The sequence below is a fragment of the Oryzias latipes genome, chromosome 19 (assembly GCF_053564925.1).
Source record: "Oryzias latipes strain Hd-rR chromosome 19, Olatipes_Hd-rR_3.1".
NCBI classification, from domain to species: domain Eukaryota; kingdom Metazoa; phylum Chordata; class Actinopteri; order Beloniformes; family Adrianichthyidae; genus Oryzias; species Oryzias latipes.
The window spans coordinates 3,176,780-3,195,908 of record NC_136255.1 but is presented as its reverse complement, the minus strand read 5'-3'; the positions used below and the strand labels follow the sequence as shown (position 1 = coordinate 3,195,908).

The 19,129-nt window shown below is 43.9% G+C and overlaps 1 protein-coding gene across 1 annotated transcript; it reads right to left on the bottom strand.

The window, feature by feature from the left end:
- Positions 1 to 537: 537 nt before the first annotated feature.
- On the bottom strand, positions 538 to 18,226 carry hid1b (HID1 domain containing b). The gene is made up of 19 exons (XM_004080719.4): positions 18,055 to 18,226; positions 17,012 to 17,158; positions 13,675 to 13,845; positions 12,389 to 12,511; positions 8,850 to 8,956; positions 8,646 to 8,762; positions 6,702 to 6,936; positions 6,565 to 6,621; positions 6,337 to 6,477; positions 5,111 to 5,201; positions 4,880 to 5,031; positions 4,105 to 4,183; positions 3,844 to 4,008; positions 3,546 to 3,764; positions 1,617 to 1,750; positions 1,480 to 1,551; positions 1,315 to 1,406; positions 872 to 1,030; positions 538 to 784 (listed from the first exon to the last, which is right to left on the bottom strand). Exons 1-19 carry the CDS (start codon positions 18,118 to 18,120, stop codon positions 721 to 723), a joined length of 2,391 nt encoding a protein of 796 aa, XP_004080767.1. The 5' UTR covers positions 18,121 to 18,226; the 3' UTR covers positions 538 to 720.
- Between the last annotated feature and the right edge of the window lie 903 nt (positions 18,227 to 19,129).

Genomic DNA, 19,129 nt, shown 5'->3' with positions numbered 1-19,129 from the left:
TAGGCGACCATTAACCTGTACTTCAGTGGCTCTGAAGCATGGCGAGCATCAAGAGGAGTACTCCGTTCCCAGGACCACAAAAACAAAAAAACGCTCTGACCTGCACGCCATCGCCCTGATGGACAGTAGCGGTGACCTCACCTCCACCGAGCCAAGATCCTAAAGACCAGAACACGTGCAGATGAAGGCCAGTGCAGCCAGGAGGATTTGGTTTTTAACCTTTCAGTCGCTTCCATTGGAACCCAATACCTGCTGGGGTCAGCAGACCCCTGCAGAAGGGGGAGGTTTGATTGACAGAATACCTGCGGCAGGTGGGAGATTTGTCTGCCTGGACTGTGTTTGTGTCTTAGTGGCCGTTGTGATGGATTGTTTCCAGACCACGTCTTTTGCTCTTTCACTGCTTGGCAGAGCTTTACATTAGGCTGAAGATGGTCAAAAAACAGCAAAAAAAAAAGTCACACCTGAGCGTTACTTTCCTTCAAGGTGAATTAGTGTCTGTGCATTTCTGAGAAATGTGTCCCGACACAAAGAGGAATCTCCAGTGAATGTTGGGTTTAATGAAGTCAAACAGGTTCCACGTGTGCTACAATCAGAACCGGACGGTCACACATCGATGCTCGTCATCTTTCTAGAAGCCAGCTCATTGACATTTACAGTCATCTCTCAGTCCAGGGGTGATGGCGTGTGTGTCAAGCCAAAAGATTCTTCTCAGCAGCGTCACTAGATCCTCTGGATCTCAAACAGTCGTATGTCTGTGTCGTACCAGATCGGAGGATCCACGTTTCTATGGAAACAAGCGGGGAGAAGCTCAGCAGTCCTGATAAATCCCAGCAAACAGCTCTGTAGCAGGCGAACCGATTGGAAGCTGTACCGTAAGTAAATGACCCCCCACATGTAGGTCCGGAACCACATGGCTGTGCCCGCGTTGGCTTGGTACTTCCTGATGAGAATGGGGTGGGGGACGGGTAGGAGGCCCACCAGCGTGCCATGCTGCAGGAATTTAAGGATCTCTGATTCATCCGTTAAACCCCTGATGAGAAAGAAGACGATTCTCACACGGTCTGTGATGCGGTCAGTCCACCTGCTTTGGCCTGATTGGTGATGGTGTGAATATCAAGTTTTTAACCTTTGCTACATCATTTTGTCACGTCCAGACATCACACATACATTCAGTTTTAACAAAGCAAAGCCTAAACAAGAGTTTTTAACGCAAATCCAACTTTGCAATTAATACTTTGCAGCAGGATAACGACAAATACATTTTGAAGGGATAATTCTTTTGTAAACGTGGATGAGGACGCAGCTTCTTCTTACTTGTCGATGCAAATCTTCTCCACCTGTGGGACCAAGACTTGGAGCAGCCTCATGATGGTCTGAAGGGGAAGCCTGGTTTTCCACGACAGCAGCTGAGAACAAGCACAAAAAGGTCACAACAGAAGGCAGAAGCAGCGCTCCGATGGAAGCCAAGCCCGTTCTCACCCAGTCTGGACTGGCGCTCCAGACGGACACCGAGGAGACGCTGGACATCCGACTCCTGGAAGAGCGGTGGGCCTGAAACGGGGAGAAGCTGAAGCTGGAAGAGAGGGGGCCATTCAGACAGGGAGGTGTGCGTTTACCTCTGGATCTCTCTCGGAGTTGGACTCTGTGTCGCTGGCTCCGTCGATGGCGCTGCCGTCACAGGGGGAGTGTGGCACCGTGACCATCGTCCCGTCTTTGCTCACCTGAGCCTTCTCTGTAATCTTATCAATTCCTGCAAAACGCCATCATGCTAGTCTGAGGTACGGGTCTGTTTTTGTTGTTTTGCTTTTGACTTTTGTTATTTTTCTACAACCTTTGTTTATTTGCTCTGCAGCTTCATGGTTCTTTGGTTTCTGAACGTTATTTTTTGTGTGCATCTTATATGGAAACATGTCTTTTTTTTCCCTGTCCCGTCCAACAGCTGAGCAAACAGATGGGAGCTGAAGGCATATTTGACTGTAACAACATGGGTTCATGGATCTTCTGACACACCAGAGGTATATTTGAATAAACCCCTTTTGTAATTTAGACTAAACACCCCGTGACACTAAACATTATTCATGTGAATTTTATTAGAAACAGTTTTTTGTTGGAAACATTTAAGGTTTCAGTTTCTTTCATACAATCGAGGTTTATAACCGTAATAAACACAACAGCAAACAACACGTTCAAATCTCAGCTGGGACTTGTTCAGGTTTACTGCGGCTTCCTCCCACAGTCCAAACACACAGTTGTCCTGTAGGTGTGAGTGTCTGTGTGACCCTGTGAAGGACTGGAGGGCGGTCCGGTGCGATCTCGCCCTTCAGTAGCTAGACCGTGCAGACCTACACAGGAACAGGCCCCCATAGTAAACTAATGGATTGATGGATGCCACTCATTTATCTGTTTTTCGAGCGCTTCCTGTCATTTGGCAGTTTGGTGCGTCCATATTCTGTAATGAAAATGGGCTTTTTAGCCTCAAATGGAAAATACCACAACCAAGAGATGACCAGGTTGGGGAGGGTAGCTACTGTCGCCCCAACCCCAGCGGAGGACAAAGGACTCCTAACGACCTGAAACCATGTAGACCAAGTAGACAATACCATCCAGTTTCAGGTCTGACTCCTCCCCCGTGAGCGCATGTAAACCAGCTCTTTTGCCAGGTATTTCATAATGGACAAAGCATTTTGGATAAGAGGGGAAATGTCTTTTAACTTAAAAAAAACAAGTCCAGATGACAACCTTTAAACCCACTACTATGATGGAATCTACCTGGATGAATGAGAGTCTTCATAGACATACTCAAATGGGAAAGATTTGACGGTTTAAGACAAGGTAACACAGTTAAACTGCAGACCTCAGGTTCCAGAAACTGGCTGATGTCTAAACACCCATCACCTTTGTGCGACCTCTTCTTTTCCTCTTCTGTCCAGCATCGGCATTCCTGCAGCCAGGTCATGACCCCGTCAGGCAGACGTGCAGAGTCACTTCCTGTTATACACGGCTTAACCTCTAAAGAGCCTGCTTTGTTGGAAACGTCTTTCTCTAAAGATCCAAAGACAAAATTTGCCTCCAAGACTATTTTCCAACAAATATTTCTACACAATAAAATATACTTTTGGATCCCCTGCAGTCTTTTTAGAGTCTCCTTCCCATATTTCGGGTCTGATTTGAACGTTTTTAGACTGGTTTGTATTGACTGGGTCATCCTGCAGGACTTGATTAGACTCTGAAGCATTGTGTGTTTTTCTTACACCTTTGTAACAGTTTTTATTTTTACACATGAAAATCATTCTTGGAATAAAAGTGTCCTGCATTTGCTGAACTCAACTAAAATCTGTTCTCATTGAAAGCACTGACGCAGGAACAACAGTTGGATGTTTGGTTGGTTCAAATGCTTCGACAACCTTCTCTCCACAAAAATTAAGAGTTTTTCTCTGCAGCAAAATAAAACAGTTCTGAGACGTGGTTTTCCTCAACCTCCAACTGTCTCCTTGTGAGTTAGAATCAAATGACCAACAGATGCAGTTTAGTCTGCGGTTTCCTACCCGGAGTGGCCTCCAAACTGGCTTTGAGTGCTCCCGGCTCTGCAGGCTCCGCCGGCTTAGAGTCCTCTGTGGCTTCACTGTCTGCAGAGTTGACCCTGGAGACCCCTGGCTTTTTCCTCTGCAGGGCGTTCTGAATAGACTCCTTGTCAGTTGGCAGGTTGGCTAGCTGGTGGAAAACGTTACGCTTACGGATGATGGCGTACACCAGGTTGGAGTTGCCTAAAAAAAAAAAAGGACAAGGATTGATTTTTGACTTAGAGGTTCTGAAGAAGAGTTGGCCCACTGGAGTTCCCCGTACCATCAAACTGGTACTGGATGATGTTGTTGAAAACCTCCAGCAGGAAGAAGACCAAGTGGTGATGCCGCTGAGCAGAGAGGAGGAACCAGGGGGCAGAGAAGGCCTCCAGCAGGTGGAGCAGCTTGTTGGCTGCCACCATGGACAGGCTTTTTAGATAAGGGGAAACTGTGGGACACAAATGACAGAGCAGACACGGAGGCAGAGGAACAGCTGTTAACCCGTTTCTCCAGCAGGAGGCAGCGCTTCGACGGTGGTGCTTACTGTTCACAATGATGGTGAGCAAGCAGTCGAACAGAGGATGGAGCCGCTGGTGTCCACTAGTGATGACTTTGTGAAAGATCTGAACAACAAAGCAGTTACTGAGGGGTTAGAAAGTCAAAACCACCTGAATTAGACTATATATACCATATTTTCTGGACTATAAGTTGCCCTTTTTTCATAGTTTGGCAAGGGGTGCAACTTATACTCTGCAGCGACTTATATTAGAAATAAATTGAAATAAATTCATTGTTAACCCTCCTGTTATGTTCATTTGTGAGGAACAGAGATGATGTTCCTGGGTCAATTTGATGTATGAGGTATGTTAAGTGTTAAGAGTTTGTTAAGTGACTCAGAGAATCAGCAAACTTTTTTTTACAGTAAGATCTTGAAGGCTAACAACATAATATTCTATTTTCAATGATTTCATAGATTAAGAAATGCAATAAAAATGACAACTGTTTCTACAAATACAGGATGAAAACAGAGTATTAGTTGGCCAATGATGCTTCATGAAAGGAATAAATAAATAAGTATGAGAAAGAATTACTGTGAAATTATGAGATAAACATTCTGCTATGATTGTGTCATATGAGGTTGTGCAATTTATTATATCTTGGTCTCAGATTTTGTCAAATAAATGTGCGACTTATCTGTGTTTTTTTCTACTTTATAATGCATTTTTGGGCTGGTGCGACTTATACTCCGCAGCGACTTATAGTCCGGAAAAGACGGTATATAATATTTCACCATTTAGTTTTACTCTGAGCGATCTCACCACTATGAGCAGGTCGGCGTGGGTCCCTGTGAACACTGGAATGTCCATAGGGACACGAAGCGTGTAGGGCTTGTTCAGGCGAACGCCAAAGTTTCTTTCTCCGCTCAGCAGCAGCAGTATGAAGACGCCGATGTGCACCAGACCCACGCGAGCTACAGGCAGGAACAAAAAGACATATGGATGGAACCAGAACAGCAGAAGGGGGGGTCTACATGTTGGCATGGCACTCACACTGATCGGCTCTTGCGTCGTTCAGGTAGAAGAGAATTGGAACGAGCATCTCCAACACGTCGCTGCTCTTCAGAACAAAGAACAGGAACTTCTAAAACACAGAAGCAGAGATGTCAACATCCCAGACGTTCCTAAATAATAAACACAGAACACTTTACTCTAGAGTCTAGGTTATACCATGGTCCAAGTGATTACTCGATTCTGATAGGCTGCTGGGTGTCCATAAATAAAAGGAGGTGAACTTTCCCTTTGGATCATTTAACATGACGTTCAGCAGATAAACCACTTTCCCTCTGCTGGTTAGACCTCGTATACCAGCTGCAGCACAGCGGACTGCAGGCTCAGCAGCCGTTACCATGACGACATCTCACCGTGCATCAAATGGTCCAAAAAACTATTTAAATGTTGTTGTTTTTTTAAATATTCATTTTCATCATGAGATAACTGAGGTGTTGGGGGGATGTTGCTCTTCAAGGAGTCCGGTATCAGAAATTCAAAGACTATGCAGAAGCACCGGTCCTCTGCTCCGTGTAGGAGGAGGCGTTTAGTAAAAGGTTAACAGCCTTCAGGTGGGCTATACAGATATCAAGGATAGTTCCAGACATTAAATGTCTATAAATGCTCTAAATACTTGCAATTAAGTAAGCTCATGTAACTTGAATAAAATATGCGCCCATTTCTTGCTAAATTTGCCTGCAGCTCACACACTGGATGGTGCAAAATGCCAGATTATTCTGGTTTCAGCAGAGCATCAACATCCTCACAGTCGTCACTTTCTGACACAGAAAAACTATGTTTTTTGACACCATTTGAGTGAGATTTGGTACTCCTACTGCGACTATGATGGTTATACTTCAGTTATGGCAATCCTGCACAGTTTGTTGTGTGCATTTTTGCACAACTCTAGCAACATGAAACCTAAACCCTGCTGCTCTCAGAAGAGAATGGCCACAAACTGTTAAAAATCCTTCCAGGATGTTTGCAGTTTGTCACCAACATCCTTAGTGAGATGAGACAATCAAGCTAAAGGATGTTAGGGAGGATGGGCAACTAAAAACCATCTATGCATCTGAGAGGACGCTGAGGAGGACGATTAGATCTACTGCACTAGAAAGACAAAAAAATCAAAAAGTGGAAAGAGTGAAAGAGCAGAACATTACAGAGTCAGATTTTTACAGAAACAGGCTCATCTGCATGCAAACACGGAGCATTTGTTCGGAAAAAACCTTGTTAAAGTCGCAGAACTTCCAGAAAAGAATCAGCAGCTCCTGGTGGAACTGGATCTTCTTGGTGGATCGAGGGAGGTAGGTTTGAATCAGAGGATTGTTGAGCAGCTGAGTTAAGCCTCTGAGGATGAAGCTCAAGTCCTGAATGATGATGAAAGGAGAGCAGATTTTGACTAAACATTCCCAACACACCACTGCTCACTGCTAAAGCTGACGGCTGCTCTTCACCTCTTCTCTGTGGATCCTGGAGAGGTAATTCACAAAAAGGTTGTCAGGTCCAGCTGGCTAAAAACAAAGCAACAACTCAGAGTCAGACATTTATTGAGAACCGTCTGTCTGATTCCTTTTTTTCCTCTGGGAAATACCCCTTTCTCTTCTTCGTCAGCTGTGGGCGACGCAGAAGCGTCCAGAGCCTGAAGGGCGGAGCTTGCGGCCGAGCCGGCCTCGTGCTCCAGAGCGACCACCAGGACCTGCAGCGCCTGCTCCACCAGCTGCTCGCGGGAGTCGGAGAACAGCAGGTGGTTGTACGGGACGCCGTAACCCACGGGGTCGTAGCCGCAGACCACGTTGAGCAGGGATGTGAAGAGAGGCAGGGTGTGTCTGCGGCGGGGCAACAGTCAAAACCGTGAGAGCCAATGAGGAAGAGGAGGAACACGCTGTACAGGGACCCAAAAGGTACACACGGGTTTCTACTGTCCACAACCAATAGAAAAAATCGTTTCTACTAAAGAGTATCTAAAGCATCGTGGATGAAGATCGACATCATGGAGATGTGTAGCGTAGGGCTTACATTTTACAAATGTTAAAAAGAAGCATCTCTCATTATAGACCCATCACACATTGGATATTTATCATGGAAAGCGCAAAAGATTTTTTTTTAATTTATTGCATTAAAGAAATCCTTCTTAGCCACCAGGCCAGAGCGGACAAACATGAGCATCACATGTGCAGCATCTCAGAGGTTACAGCACCCAGTTTTTTAACGGCAGCCTTATTGGTGGAGAGCAATGTGCGTGTCCTCTTCATTATGTCCCGAAAACTGGACAGGTGTTTCTTTCAACAGAGAACCACGTGGTCCGTCGCCTACTCGTGTGGTCAGACATAAAGGAGTGCCAGGCAGACGTCAGATTAAACATATGCAGGGTCTGTGTGGAGACATGAACGTCCATTTATGGAAGGCTTAATGGCCGACGAAGTGTACACTATCAGTGGAAGGCTTCCACGGCGTGCGTTTATTTCTGATAATGCACACCTCGAAGGCCAATTACCACGTATACAACGGTCACTTACAAAAGAATATTCAGTTTTTAGTCCTTTATTCTTGATATTTTTTCGGTTTGGATCGCTTTTTACACAAAAAGCGGACTATTTGTTGCGAGGAGCACCCCTTTGCCGGCTCAGCCGGCAATGACCTCGACTGCAGTGGCAAAGGAAAGTGATATCTATGCTGATCGTCACGATGGGTTAAATAAAGCATCAGTTCAGAGAGAAAGTTCCCCTCTTACCGCTTGTTTTTGTCCAGATGATGAAGATAAAGTTTGCTTTAAAGAAGCCAGCGCAGTGATACAGAACATTTATGCTATGTGACCGGAACTACTTTCGTAGGTGTGTTATCACTGTGCGTCATCACTTTTTAATGCACACCCAGCAGCCAATCAGAATCGAAGATTCACCCGGACCGGGGTGTTACTGGAAGTTATTTTATCATGCATTTCTCTTTACACCATACAGTGCAAGAATACTGCACTTTATGTATTTTATTCATTAAATTTACTTTGTGAAATACATAATTCCAGCACTTTGAAATAATACATTTTTAAATAAAAATAAAAATTAAATGTAAAACACTTTTTACACCAAAGCATAATAATGGTATAAGCTGTAATATACCACTATGAAATAAATTTTGTTTTTTGCCTGCTTTAAAAACTTCTTTTTGTAATATTTAACCATTACTTTCAATGGAAATGTACTATTAAGATTAAGAATCTATTTTCCAAGGGGGTCCTGGCTAGGAAACAATGAATTAAATTTACAATAAAAATGTAAAGATTTAAAACATAAAATAACTAAAAATGACAGTGTATGTAAAACAGGTACTGTTCTTAGGGAACATATAAAAGTATAATTTTTAGTTCTATAACCTTTTTTGCTTCTGTTGGAGTATTAATCTATAGGCAGCATTTGAGAACGGTTTTGGTTTTTTCTTTTGTGGATAAAATGTTTAAGAAAAAGGTCAAATTTATAACTTTTTAAGTGTTTTCTATACAAGCTTTTCCTGGAAATCCCTCTTCTCGTCACCGGCTCACCTGTTTTCTGCAGAGCAGAAGAAGGCCACCCAGGGGTTGATGACTTTGCTGTCAGAGGAGGGAGGGAGGTACATGGCTTCAGAGAAGCACGTCAGCAGCAGCTTCAGCAGCTCAGTCCTGGAAACAACCACAGATGAGTCTGCAGGGCTCAAACCTGCTGCTCCTGGCCTTCATGCAAGAGGTGGAGCTGAAGTCATTTCTCACCTGTGGAGGTCGTGGACGTAGTTGAGAGGAGGCGACTGAGCAAATCCCACCCCGGCTTCCCAGATGTATTCACAGCTGTCGATGGAGCGGATTTCTTCAGCAGGGTCCTGCAAGAGGGACCTTAAGACACAAGCACCGACCGCAGAGGTGTTTCTCCTCCAACCAGCCTCCAGCTCTTCTGATCTCATGAACTTGAGGTGCATTTATGGACCCATCATGATGGGCATGTGATGCTTAGGGAGGATTACCATCCTTCTACCCCGTAAATCTGAAGCAAATACTTTTTTATTTTAACTTTAAACACTAGAAGCAGTTAAGCATTGTTCAGGATAAATTACAATTTCATTCTCTTTACTTCACACTTCAAAATGATGACCGACATCAGAAAATATTGAGAGTAGGAAATGAACCCACAAGAGAAATCCACAGATTTCCTTCCGTAACTGAAAACCCAACTTCATGTGTAACTCAGGGCTGTCAGACTCCAGGAGGACGGGCCTCCTGCTGGTTTTCCAGAAAACCTGCCTTACCTGCTCCTCATTAGCTGGATCAGGTGTGTTTAGCCAATAAGGAGCTTCAATGGCAGGTTGGTTGGAAAGCATGTAGGACGCTCGCCCTCAAGCCCTGGAGTTCGACACCTTTGACTCAGAGGGGGCACAAAGAAAGACTGACGAGGAGACGAGGAAGTGATGTGATGCAGAAGGACAGGTGGGGTTGGAGTTTGCTAAAAGGAGGAACATTTCCAGCGTCATGACATTTTTCTAGAGAACAGAGGAGGACAGGGAGACATAAGTGTGGAGGGAGGAGAACACGTTGGTTTCACGGTGTTCAGGCGATGAAATCGGAGGTGGAAGACGAAAAGGGAAGCAGGATGTTGGCTTTGAAGGAGGCGCTGAAACAGACTTTAGGAGGTTTTTTCAGACAACTGGACACCTACCGTAATTTCCGGACTATAAAGCGCACCCGCTTACAAGCCGCACCCACCCATTTCCATGTGTTTAACTTCTTTTGTACATACACAAGCCGCGTCAGTGTACAAGCCGCATGCATCATGGTCAGCCTGACAAATCACGTCCTGATTCCCAGACCGAGTGCAATTCATTTGCACACTGTGGGACAAGACAGCCTTGCCTCAGGCTCATGTATTTAAATACACTCACATCTGCCAAACAGCATGCACCTCTATTCTGTTCACAAGTTCCTCAGTTATGTTTTTTTTATTTTAATTTTTTTATTTTTTTTTACTTATTGACAATCTAGGTATCATACATAAAATTACAAACAGTAACCATATAATCAACATTACATCCCTCAGTTATGATGAGGAAATTTACATCCGCGATACCCCATTTCCCATGAGTCTTAGGGGCTAAAGGCGGGTCTAACCCGGCTCGCCACACTGTTGTACGTGTTTAAGAATGAGCAAGGAACAGCAGTGCATGGAGGGGTGAAAAGGAACAGCTCTCCTTCCGCTTGTGTCGCAGCAGCATTATGGGAGTAACAGGGCGGGTTAAAAAAACACACCAGTAAAATAAAGCAGCGGCGACTGAAAAGCGCGCGCCTCAGCGTGATACGCGAGCCACAGCGCGGCGCGTGCGTCAGAAGTTTCCTTCCACAACAAACACTGTTGCTCCGCGGACGCCTCTGCGCTCCGTCCGTCCGCGCTTCGTCCACCTTGCGCTGGTGGACGGAGCAAATCGTGTCTGTGCAGAGCAACTTAATACTGAACGTTTTGTGGATGAGGGGCGGATGCGTTGTTACGTGTGGGAGCCTTCAGACTGCCATCGGCAGTGTCTCCAGCTCACACAGAGGCTGTGAGCTTTTCAAAGCAAAATTCCGCCCAGTCCTTAAAAACAGTTAAAACGACCACGTCAATTTGTGTTTCCAGTCGTGTCCTGACAAAATAAAGGCTGATGTTATTCCCACATATTTACGTGCAGCCCAGTTGCAGATTGCAGCTTTTCCGTCAGCAGCTGACCGGCTTTTCCAAACCCATTGGTGATGGTGAATTTTTTCACGGTGCTTTTAACTTGAAAGCTGCATCATATTGTAGCGGCGATCACGTGCACGTTGGGTCTGACGGCACCAAAGGATTCTGGGATGCGGCTGGGCATGCGTGTTTCTTTTTGTTGAACCATGACTGAAGTGTCCAAGACCTGAAGTCAGGTGCATGCTGTTTGGCTGCTAAGAGGTGTGTTGAAAAATAAATGCCTTATTGCTTGGAGTTGGATAGACAATTCAAACCATACACTGAGCCCGAAAGTACTTTCATGGCGGCCGCCAATTAAATCCATAAATTAGCCGCGTCACTGAATAAGCCGCAGGGCTATAAGCGCAGGAAAAAAGTAGCGGCTTATAGTCTGGAAATTACGGTAAGCTAAAGTGATGGTGGCTACTGAGAGGAAGGCGTTTCATCTGGAATGAAGACAACAGATCATCACCACCACGTGATGAAGGAGTCTAAGAGGAAGAAAAGGTTCGTTGAGAAAAAGCGGGGCACTGATAGGACAGGAGACAGGAGGACATGGAGGTGCAGCACAAGGTGGAGATGGCAACGGTCAAATCAAGGCTGAATGAGGATCTCAAACAGACACTCTGACGCAGAGGCAGGAGGAAGAGGTGGAGGCAGCAGAGATGAAGATGCTGAGGTTCTGTTTGGGACCAGGATGGATCAGGAATGAATCCATCAGAAGCTCAGATCATAGATGTTCTGGTGATCAATAAGCGATCATCTACATTACTCCCAAATGTTTACAATCAGAAAGGAATCAAATTCTTTTCCGCTCACTAGCTGCGTTTCCATCACACATGCGCAAAACTTTATCGCTATACTGAATTATTAACAAGGGTGCAAACTGTTTTTTACCTCACGCCAAACAGGCTGGAAATCCTCATAACCATTTCAAAACAGCCACCACTAAAGGGGTTGACATTTACTTTGATGGCATGAAGATATCTGCATGTGACACTCAAGTGTGGAGCTACGAGGTGCTCCTGATGTTCCTCTGACAGCAAAAGGCCATGTTAAAGGTAAGTGGTGGCTCACATTCTCAAGCTAATGTGCTCCTAGTACAGCCTCAGAACTTTCACACAAACGTCTCTCGCCCTTCACCAATAACTTTCCACGGGAGAACCTTATCAAAACTATCCACTACTGGTCACCTCTGTGCACGTATGCGCCACGAGTCACAGAGGCGATGGGAACAACCGCCGCCAAGAGGTGAGAAGTGATCAGAGTGCAGCACAGATCACCTACAGGGCGCTGAAGTGTTTGCAGATCCTAAAAGAGAAACTGTTCCAACACAGCCGACGTCACCGTCCCTCTGAGTCACTCATTAACCGGAGCTGCGACCACGACTGAGATAACGGCCTTCCTGCTGCTGCGGGGCTGACACACTTCACCTTACAAATGCTCAGCTTGGATAAAACCGTGTGAAAGACAGAATTATCCTGTGATTACTCCAAAGGGACAAAGCTTTTTGCTGTCAAGTAGTCCACAGAAATCATGAAACAGCAGACGACAAGGTGGAAACACTGACCGTGCCGCTCTTCTTGTGGCTCTGGACTGTAAAATCTGGACAAAAGAGGAGGTCGGCGACGGCCAGCAGCAGGGATTCAGCCAGCGGTCGAGCCTCATTCTCATCCACGTCTTCATCCAAACACTGGAACAGAAACGAGTCCTTTTGGGTCAGGCTTTTAGGACACCGCTGGGGTTCTTGCAAAGCATTTTTCTTCATGTTGGCTCGACCTGATTTAGAATTTCAAGCAGTTGAAAGTCTGAGCCTTGAATTGTATCTGAACTCCTAATCTGAGCCTCACTTGTTTGGGATTATTGTTCAGATTACAGTTCTGGACGTGACTGGAGTCCATCCAGAGAACGGACAGAGAGAGACGGTCAAGCTTCCTATTAAGCTGAAACCACTGAATATTTATACCACTGAGGAACGATTCATGTGTGATGCTGTAAAAAGATTAAAGTAGAACTGTTTTTTCCGTCTCTAACGGCTCTTCCTGCTAAGTGAATTTCAACCAAAACTGTTACAACAATTACTTTATGGATAACAATTGCTTTAAATGTGAATTGTCTTATTTGTTGACAATCCTCAGCTTTTCTTATGGTTTAATTAAGCCCATTTTTAATTTAAAGGTTTTTTTGTGTCATTCTAGAACAGGTGTTAGGTTTTTTTTTTTAAGAGTTGTTTTCATTTGATTAAACTGACGGTTTTTAGAATTATATAGGTGATGTAAAGACGCAGACAATGTCTCCCTTTCAGTCCTAAAATGATGAGACACCTGACCGTCATAGCATGACTGAATGTTATGGTCATATGGGTCTATTTCTGCTTACGTTAATGAATCGGAGTTGATGTTGACGAAATGCTACCAGAGAACTTTGCATGTTAAGGAATATTAATGTCCTAATAAGAAGAATAAGAATAGTGCTTAAGTGTTCATCAGATTCTGTAAATCTTCATCATGTGGATTAAAATGCCTCTAAATGTAGAGTTTCAAAGCAATCTGCTGTGTGCAGAAGCAAAACAGGCGGCATCTGCCCCGACTCACCCCCCCCACCACTTTCATTAGCAGACATTCAATCCCTGCAGGAGCTACAATATGACCAGTGTTAGTCCTGAGGACAGAGTAACCAGAAACCGAAGGAAGGGGGGCTGCCTTTGGGTTTTAATACCCCCCCGTCAGAAGAACTGCTTTTCTCACCTAAACCTACTTTCCTTCCATGAAGACAAAAACCTAATGAAAGCTTCTGCTTTCCACTTAAGGAGGACTATTGCTTCCTTTCAGGGAAAACTCCTGTGCTGACTCATACCCCCCCTCTGCTGGCTCCTGGGATGGTGGACCAGAAGAAGCCCCTCCAGTCTGCATCCTCAAAGATGTAGGGCAGGATGCGGGTGAGCAGGCGGGTGCAGTTCACCACGATCCGCCGCTCCTTTTCCGAGGGGCAGCCGGAGTCCGCAGCCTGGACCAGCCTCTCCACGGCCTGAGGGAGACCACAGGGAGCGGGTCAGAACCGGGCCGCTTTCAGGAGACCCACAGAACATTTCAGTTTGTCTTCAAATGTATGAAAGAGCCCCACAGACGGAAAAGCTAAAGCTGAAAAGCTTTTATCTCTTTGAAAGCCTCTTTGCATTCGATTCAATTTTTGAGTTAAAATAAATATATGAATAATTTACAAAAGAAAGATTCCATAAAACTGTCAACCAAGTGACAGCTTAATTAGACTGATATATGGAAAAAAACACCAAAAAAGGAACAAATTTAAAAATAACATTAAAAAAATTATATTTTTCTGCTCCTTTTCCACGACTCTGACATCATTTTTAACGCTCAACCAGACATTGTGAACGTTCACAAATAACCACATTTACAAAAATGAACACAAACATCGGATTTGTGAAAACAATATTTGTCATACTTCCTGCACCTCAAAATAAGTTTTTATCCCACTTTTCACAACATTAAAGCTACCCCCCCCCCCCCGTTCAAGTTTGAGGCGTAACTAAAAGAAAGTGCTTCATGACGGAACAGAAGGCTGTGCAGTGGGAAAACTGGACATTTTAAACAAACATGTTTAGAGCAAAACTAATCCCTGCAAAAGCTCCACTGAGCGGGAAACATGTGATCATCAGATTAGAAGAGCAAAGAAAAGAGAAAATGAAAACACCAGGTGGAAAAAAAGCTGAATTACTCACATTTAAGTATTTTTTGTCATTGTCAGTATTTTAACAAAATGAAAACTGCATAGAAAATTCAGATTGATCAGTACAAATATTATAGGATGTTCCACTCAATGTGATGCCCAGCTCACGCCTTCAGAGCCAGCCAGTGGTGCCACCATGGGGGGTCTACACATGGCCACCCCAGTGGCCCCCCCACTAGCCACTGTAAACTGTGGTAGCATCAGTTTGTGCGTTTCATCCCAAATGCACAACCTGCAGGCGGCAAGTGGCTCTGATCACCTAAACCGGCCCACACCCCCTCCCCTCCCCGCCGCCTTTGCGTGCGCAGACGTCTAAAGCTCAAGACGAGCCGCTGGATGCAGAACACAGATGAGACGGCGAGGCGGATCCTCCTTCGGGGTTCACGTCCGTGTTTGAACCCTCAGAGCCTCCAGAGCGGGTTAAACAAAAGAACCAGTCTCAGTTCCTCCCTTAACGCCAAAACGCCGACCGACCGTGTGTCAGTGACGTGCAGTCAGGAGAGGCAGGTGAGGCTGTGCCTCACCTGTCATTATGGGAAGAAAAGAGAAAAAATAAATTCAATTATTATATTTAATCAGTAATTTGTGCATTGCAGTCATTTTCCATTTAAATGTACCATTTTTGGGTGTTTTTTCTTTTTAAAATAGCTGAATTTCCACATTTGCCATTCAGATACTAAGTGACGTGCGATGAGGCACCAGCCCGCTGAGCCTCACCTTGGATTGCGCAATACCTATGCAGTCAGACGGTACTGCTGTCTCTCTGTATGTCGGTTCAATCACTTGTACTGTATGAGCTGAGTTTATATAATTTAGCAGATGTATATGATGTACAGTGTTTGTTTTTATAAATAACTGTATGTGAGGGACGTGTTTCTTGTGCTGAGCGCTAAACGCCGGCAAAAAAGCCGCTGGGTGAGGCCAGACATTCTCGTGCCTCATGTTAGGGGGCGCCGGTGAGCCCTGAGATTATGACGCTAAAAAATACTAGAAGAAGTGATAGCAAGCGGCAAGTCATTTTCTTCAGAAGGAGCGGCGTATGGACTTTATTTACAAGTAAAGGTAAGAGGATAATAACGTTTGTGCTTTTTTCTATGCTGCAGTTTGTATATGAAAAAAAACACGTTGAAATGATATTTTAAACAAAACACGTTAACTGTTGTCAATTAAATGGTGAATAAGTTACTCAGTATGGTTCATATGTTTGTAAATCTGACTGATGACGTCAGTGCCTCACCAGCCATTAACCTCACCGCACGTCACTGCCGTGTGTGTATGCGCTCCACACCCCCCCCCCCCCCTTCCTGCAATTTAGCTTTCTGTTTCCTAAAGGCTGTTTTACTACGTTTAGTAGAATTAATTTTAAAAATTAATGGTTTTTGTGGGCCACCCCAAGATTTAAAGTGGCCCCCTACCGGCCACCCCCATGAAACATTTCTGGAGGTGCCACTGGAGCCAGCAGCTGGTGCAGGATCCTCATACAGACGAATCAGTCTCTTTTGTCAAAGCAGCTTTTGACTTCAAGTGTGAGAAGAGCAAACGGCTGCATTCCTTCATCGCCTGCCGTCTCCAACGGCAACGACGCCCCATCAGCCCAGAAAGCAGAGAGCTGACGACTGAACGCCAGGATCAGCAAAACACCCGACGGATGACAATGGAACTTTTTTTAGCAATCGTTTTTGCACCCCACTTTGACCTGAAGTGCTGCCCCCGCATGGGGGCAAATACTATATTTGACTGTTTTCCTTTAAGTAGATTTGGAGAAAAGGGCCAGAAAAGTTCAAAACGACAAACAAGGAAGATAAAAACAGATGGAAAGTTAAATGAGAACAAAAAGAGTTTTTCATCAAATCAGAAGCTCGTTTGATCAATTACAGCTGTCCATTAGCTCAATTTTACATGGAAATTTAAAAGATTTATAGGTATTCACAGAAAAAAATAAAGATTCAAAACATTGAACCTTCATTTAAAAAATTAGAAAAAAAAGTAGCAAATAAATAAAAGTGATAAAATGAATTATCACCAACTATCAAGATCAAATTTCTAACAGACGCGTAAACGTGATCATTTCTAGCAGCACAAAGGTCAAATCTCAAGTCTACAGATAAGGAGAACAAAATAAAACTTGTTTGTGATTACAAATACATTCATTTTTGATAAAGAAAAAAAAGTAGTTTGAATATTAGGGATCGGGTTTGTAAAAGCTGTCGACTACTTTCCAAGACAAATATATTAAAATAAGGCAAAGATGATAAGGAATGGAAGGCCTCATTTCTAAATGTTTAACTTTTCATTAGAACATTTATAAAGTCTGCAGAAAATACTGACATGTCTAATGAAGTGCTGGTGGATGAAAGCAGACATGAACGTTACCCTGAAGTTCTGTTTTTGCTAAAAAAACAACAAAAACCATGTGAATGATCTGAAATGAATAAAGAAAACACACCTTGAAGCAGAGGGTTGCCAGGTTTGATGGAGACTCCTCTCGAACGGCTCGAATTTCCGCTGCAGGCACCAAGGCGAAGACATCCTGGACAGAAATGGCGCTGGTCCAGAACTGGTCCCAGAACGCGTCATCAGTGGCCTCCACGGGCTGCGGGACAAATTTATACACATTTCACCTGAGAAACGTCTCATTTGGTTTCATCAATCATGATAATACACTTTCATCTCATTTTATTTAATAGATCTCCTGATTTTACTAACCAAGTACTATATTCAAAACTTAAATTAGCAATAAAGATCCTATTTAGCTAAATTAGTACAAACAAAAAAAGCAAAGAAAACCATCATTTTGCTCTGCTTGATAATTTAATAATATAAATTAATATAATTTTTTGTGCATGGCGTTTACGTTGAACAGCTGATGTCCAGTTGAATGTTCCTTGTTTTTCACTGTTTGTTTTACTGTCACCTGTCTTCTGAATAAAAACACGAGCGTCCACGGCCGTGAGGGTTTCAGACTCACCTTCACAGCAGCTGCAGCCCCTCCACCATTAGTCTGACTGACCGAATAAGATGTTAGGCTTAAAGACACAACTCATTAACCACAAACCAGTGTCTCTAAGACCTAACTCCTTAGTCTTTTACTATAACTGATCTGCTTTGCAAAACTGTAAAGCAAAACAGAAGACCTGTGCTTAACAGCTGAAACTGTTTCATCATTAGTCAATGAATGAACAAAAATACAAGAAACTAATTTAGTTTATTTCATTTTTGTTCATTTAAACCGAATAAAAAGGGGGAAAATTAAAGTTCTGCTGTCCATTCCCAATTATCCTGAATTCTGCCCGCACGTGGCGTTCCGAAACCCGTTCAGCCGTTGAAAAGGCTCGTCGCATTTCAGCCTGGACCGCAAACTTCTCCGCTTTTTCGCTGCGCTCCGCGTCGCCATCTGGCACGCTTGGCGTCATTTAAATGCCCAGCTGCGCGGACGTGTCCTTAAACGCACCTGAGGCGTTTGGGTGGCGGACTAAAGCTCCAACACACCTGCGTCTTGGTGGTCAGCTGGATCACCGCTTTCCTGAAGTGCAGTTTGGTGTCGGAGTTACCCATCTTCGCCCGCGCGCGCGCGCCCACCGGCTGGATCAGCGTCTCCCCTCATCCACCGCTCACAGCGGGCCGCACTCAAGATGCGTTCACGAACCCTCGGGAGTTTTATTCCCCAGCCAAAACATTTGCACAAACATTTGAGCAAATCTGTTGAGTTATTTTTTTATTTTATTTGCAAATCTAACCAAATCTAAAAAAACTAGCTACGATATAAAATTATTTTTGAGAGTAAAACTTAATCAAAATGGTATAAATGGGTGCAAGAATGTGCAACAACAATTTGTCAGACTGAATTTCGGATGAAAAATAAAAAGCCAAGCACCTATGTAAAAACAAAACATTGAAGCTGACAAACTATTTAACAAAGATTAAACCCGAAATAAAGTACTAAAAAATATTTTTTGCCAAAAATACGTGCCTGACACTGTAACGTCTTCATAAATCCGAGGATTCCTGAAGGCAGCACAGTCAGAACAGGATCCAGACACAGTAAGTTCCGGCCTTGTGTGTACATATTTACTTAAATGTCTTTTTCCTGCTTTCTTCTTTTCGATTTTAGAGTCAGACTGAACAAAACACCTGATGATGACGTCACATGTATATCCCTAAAGGGCATTTTCACACCTGTTGTGTCAGGTATGACGGGTCTCTGACACTTAAGAAAGATTGTTTTATTTGTATTTGGCTTTTTAAAATTATGTTGTGTTTTTTTTTTTTTTACAAAATTACAATTGAAGTTTTATGAAAATGTCCGATCATTTTGGGGATTTCCAATGGAAGTCAAAGGTCACGGGGCTGCTGCCGCTGAAGTGATGACGTCACACTTGGTAGTGTGGACAGAGGTTTTAGAAGATGAGCTTTTTCCTGATAAACTGCTACAACTCAAACACCATTTTGTTACAGAGTCGGGATGTTTTTTCAGCAAAATGCAGATAGTTTCATAGAATTTAACACTCAAAGTTGTGGAACAAACACTTCTGATACAGACGTTACCTGGCTCTTCTACACCTGC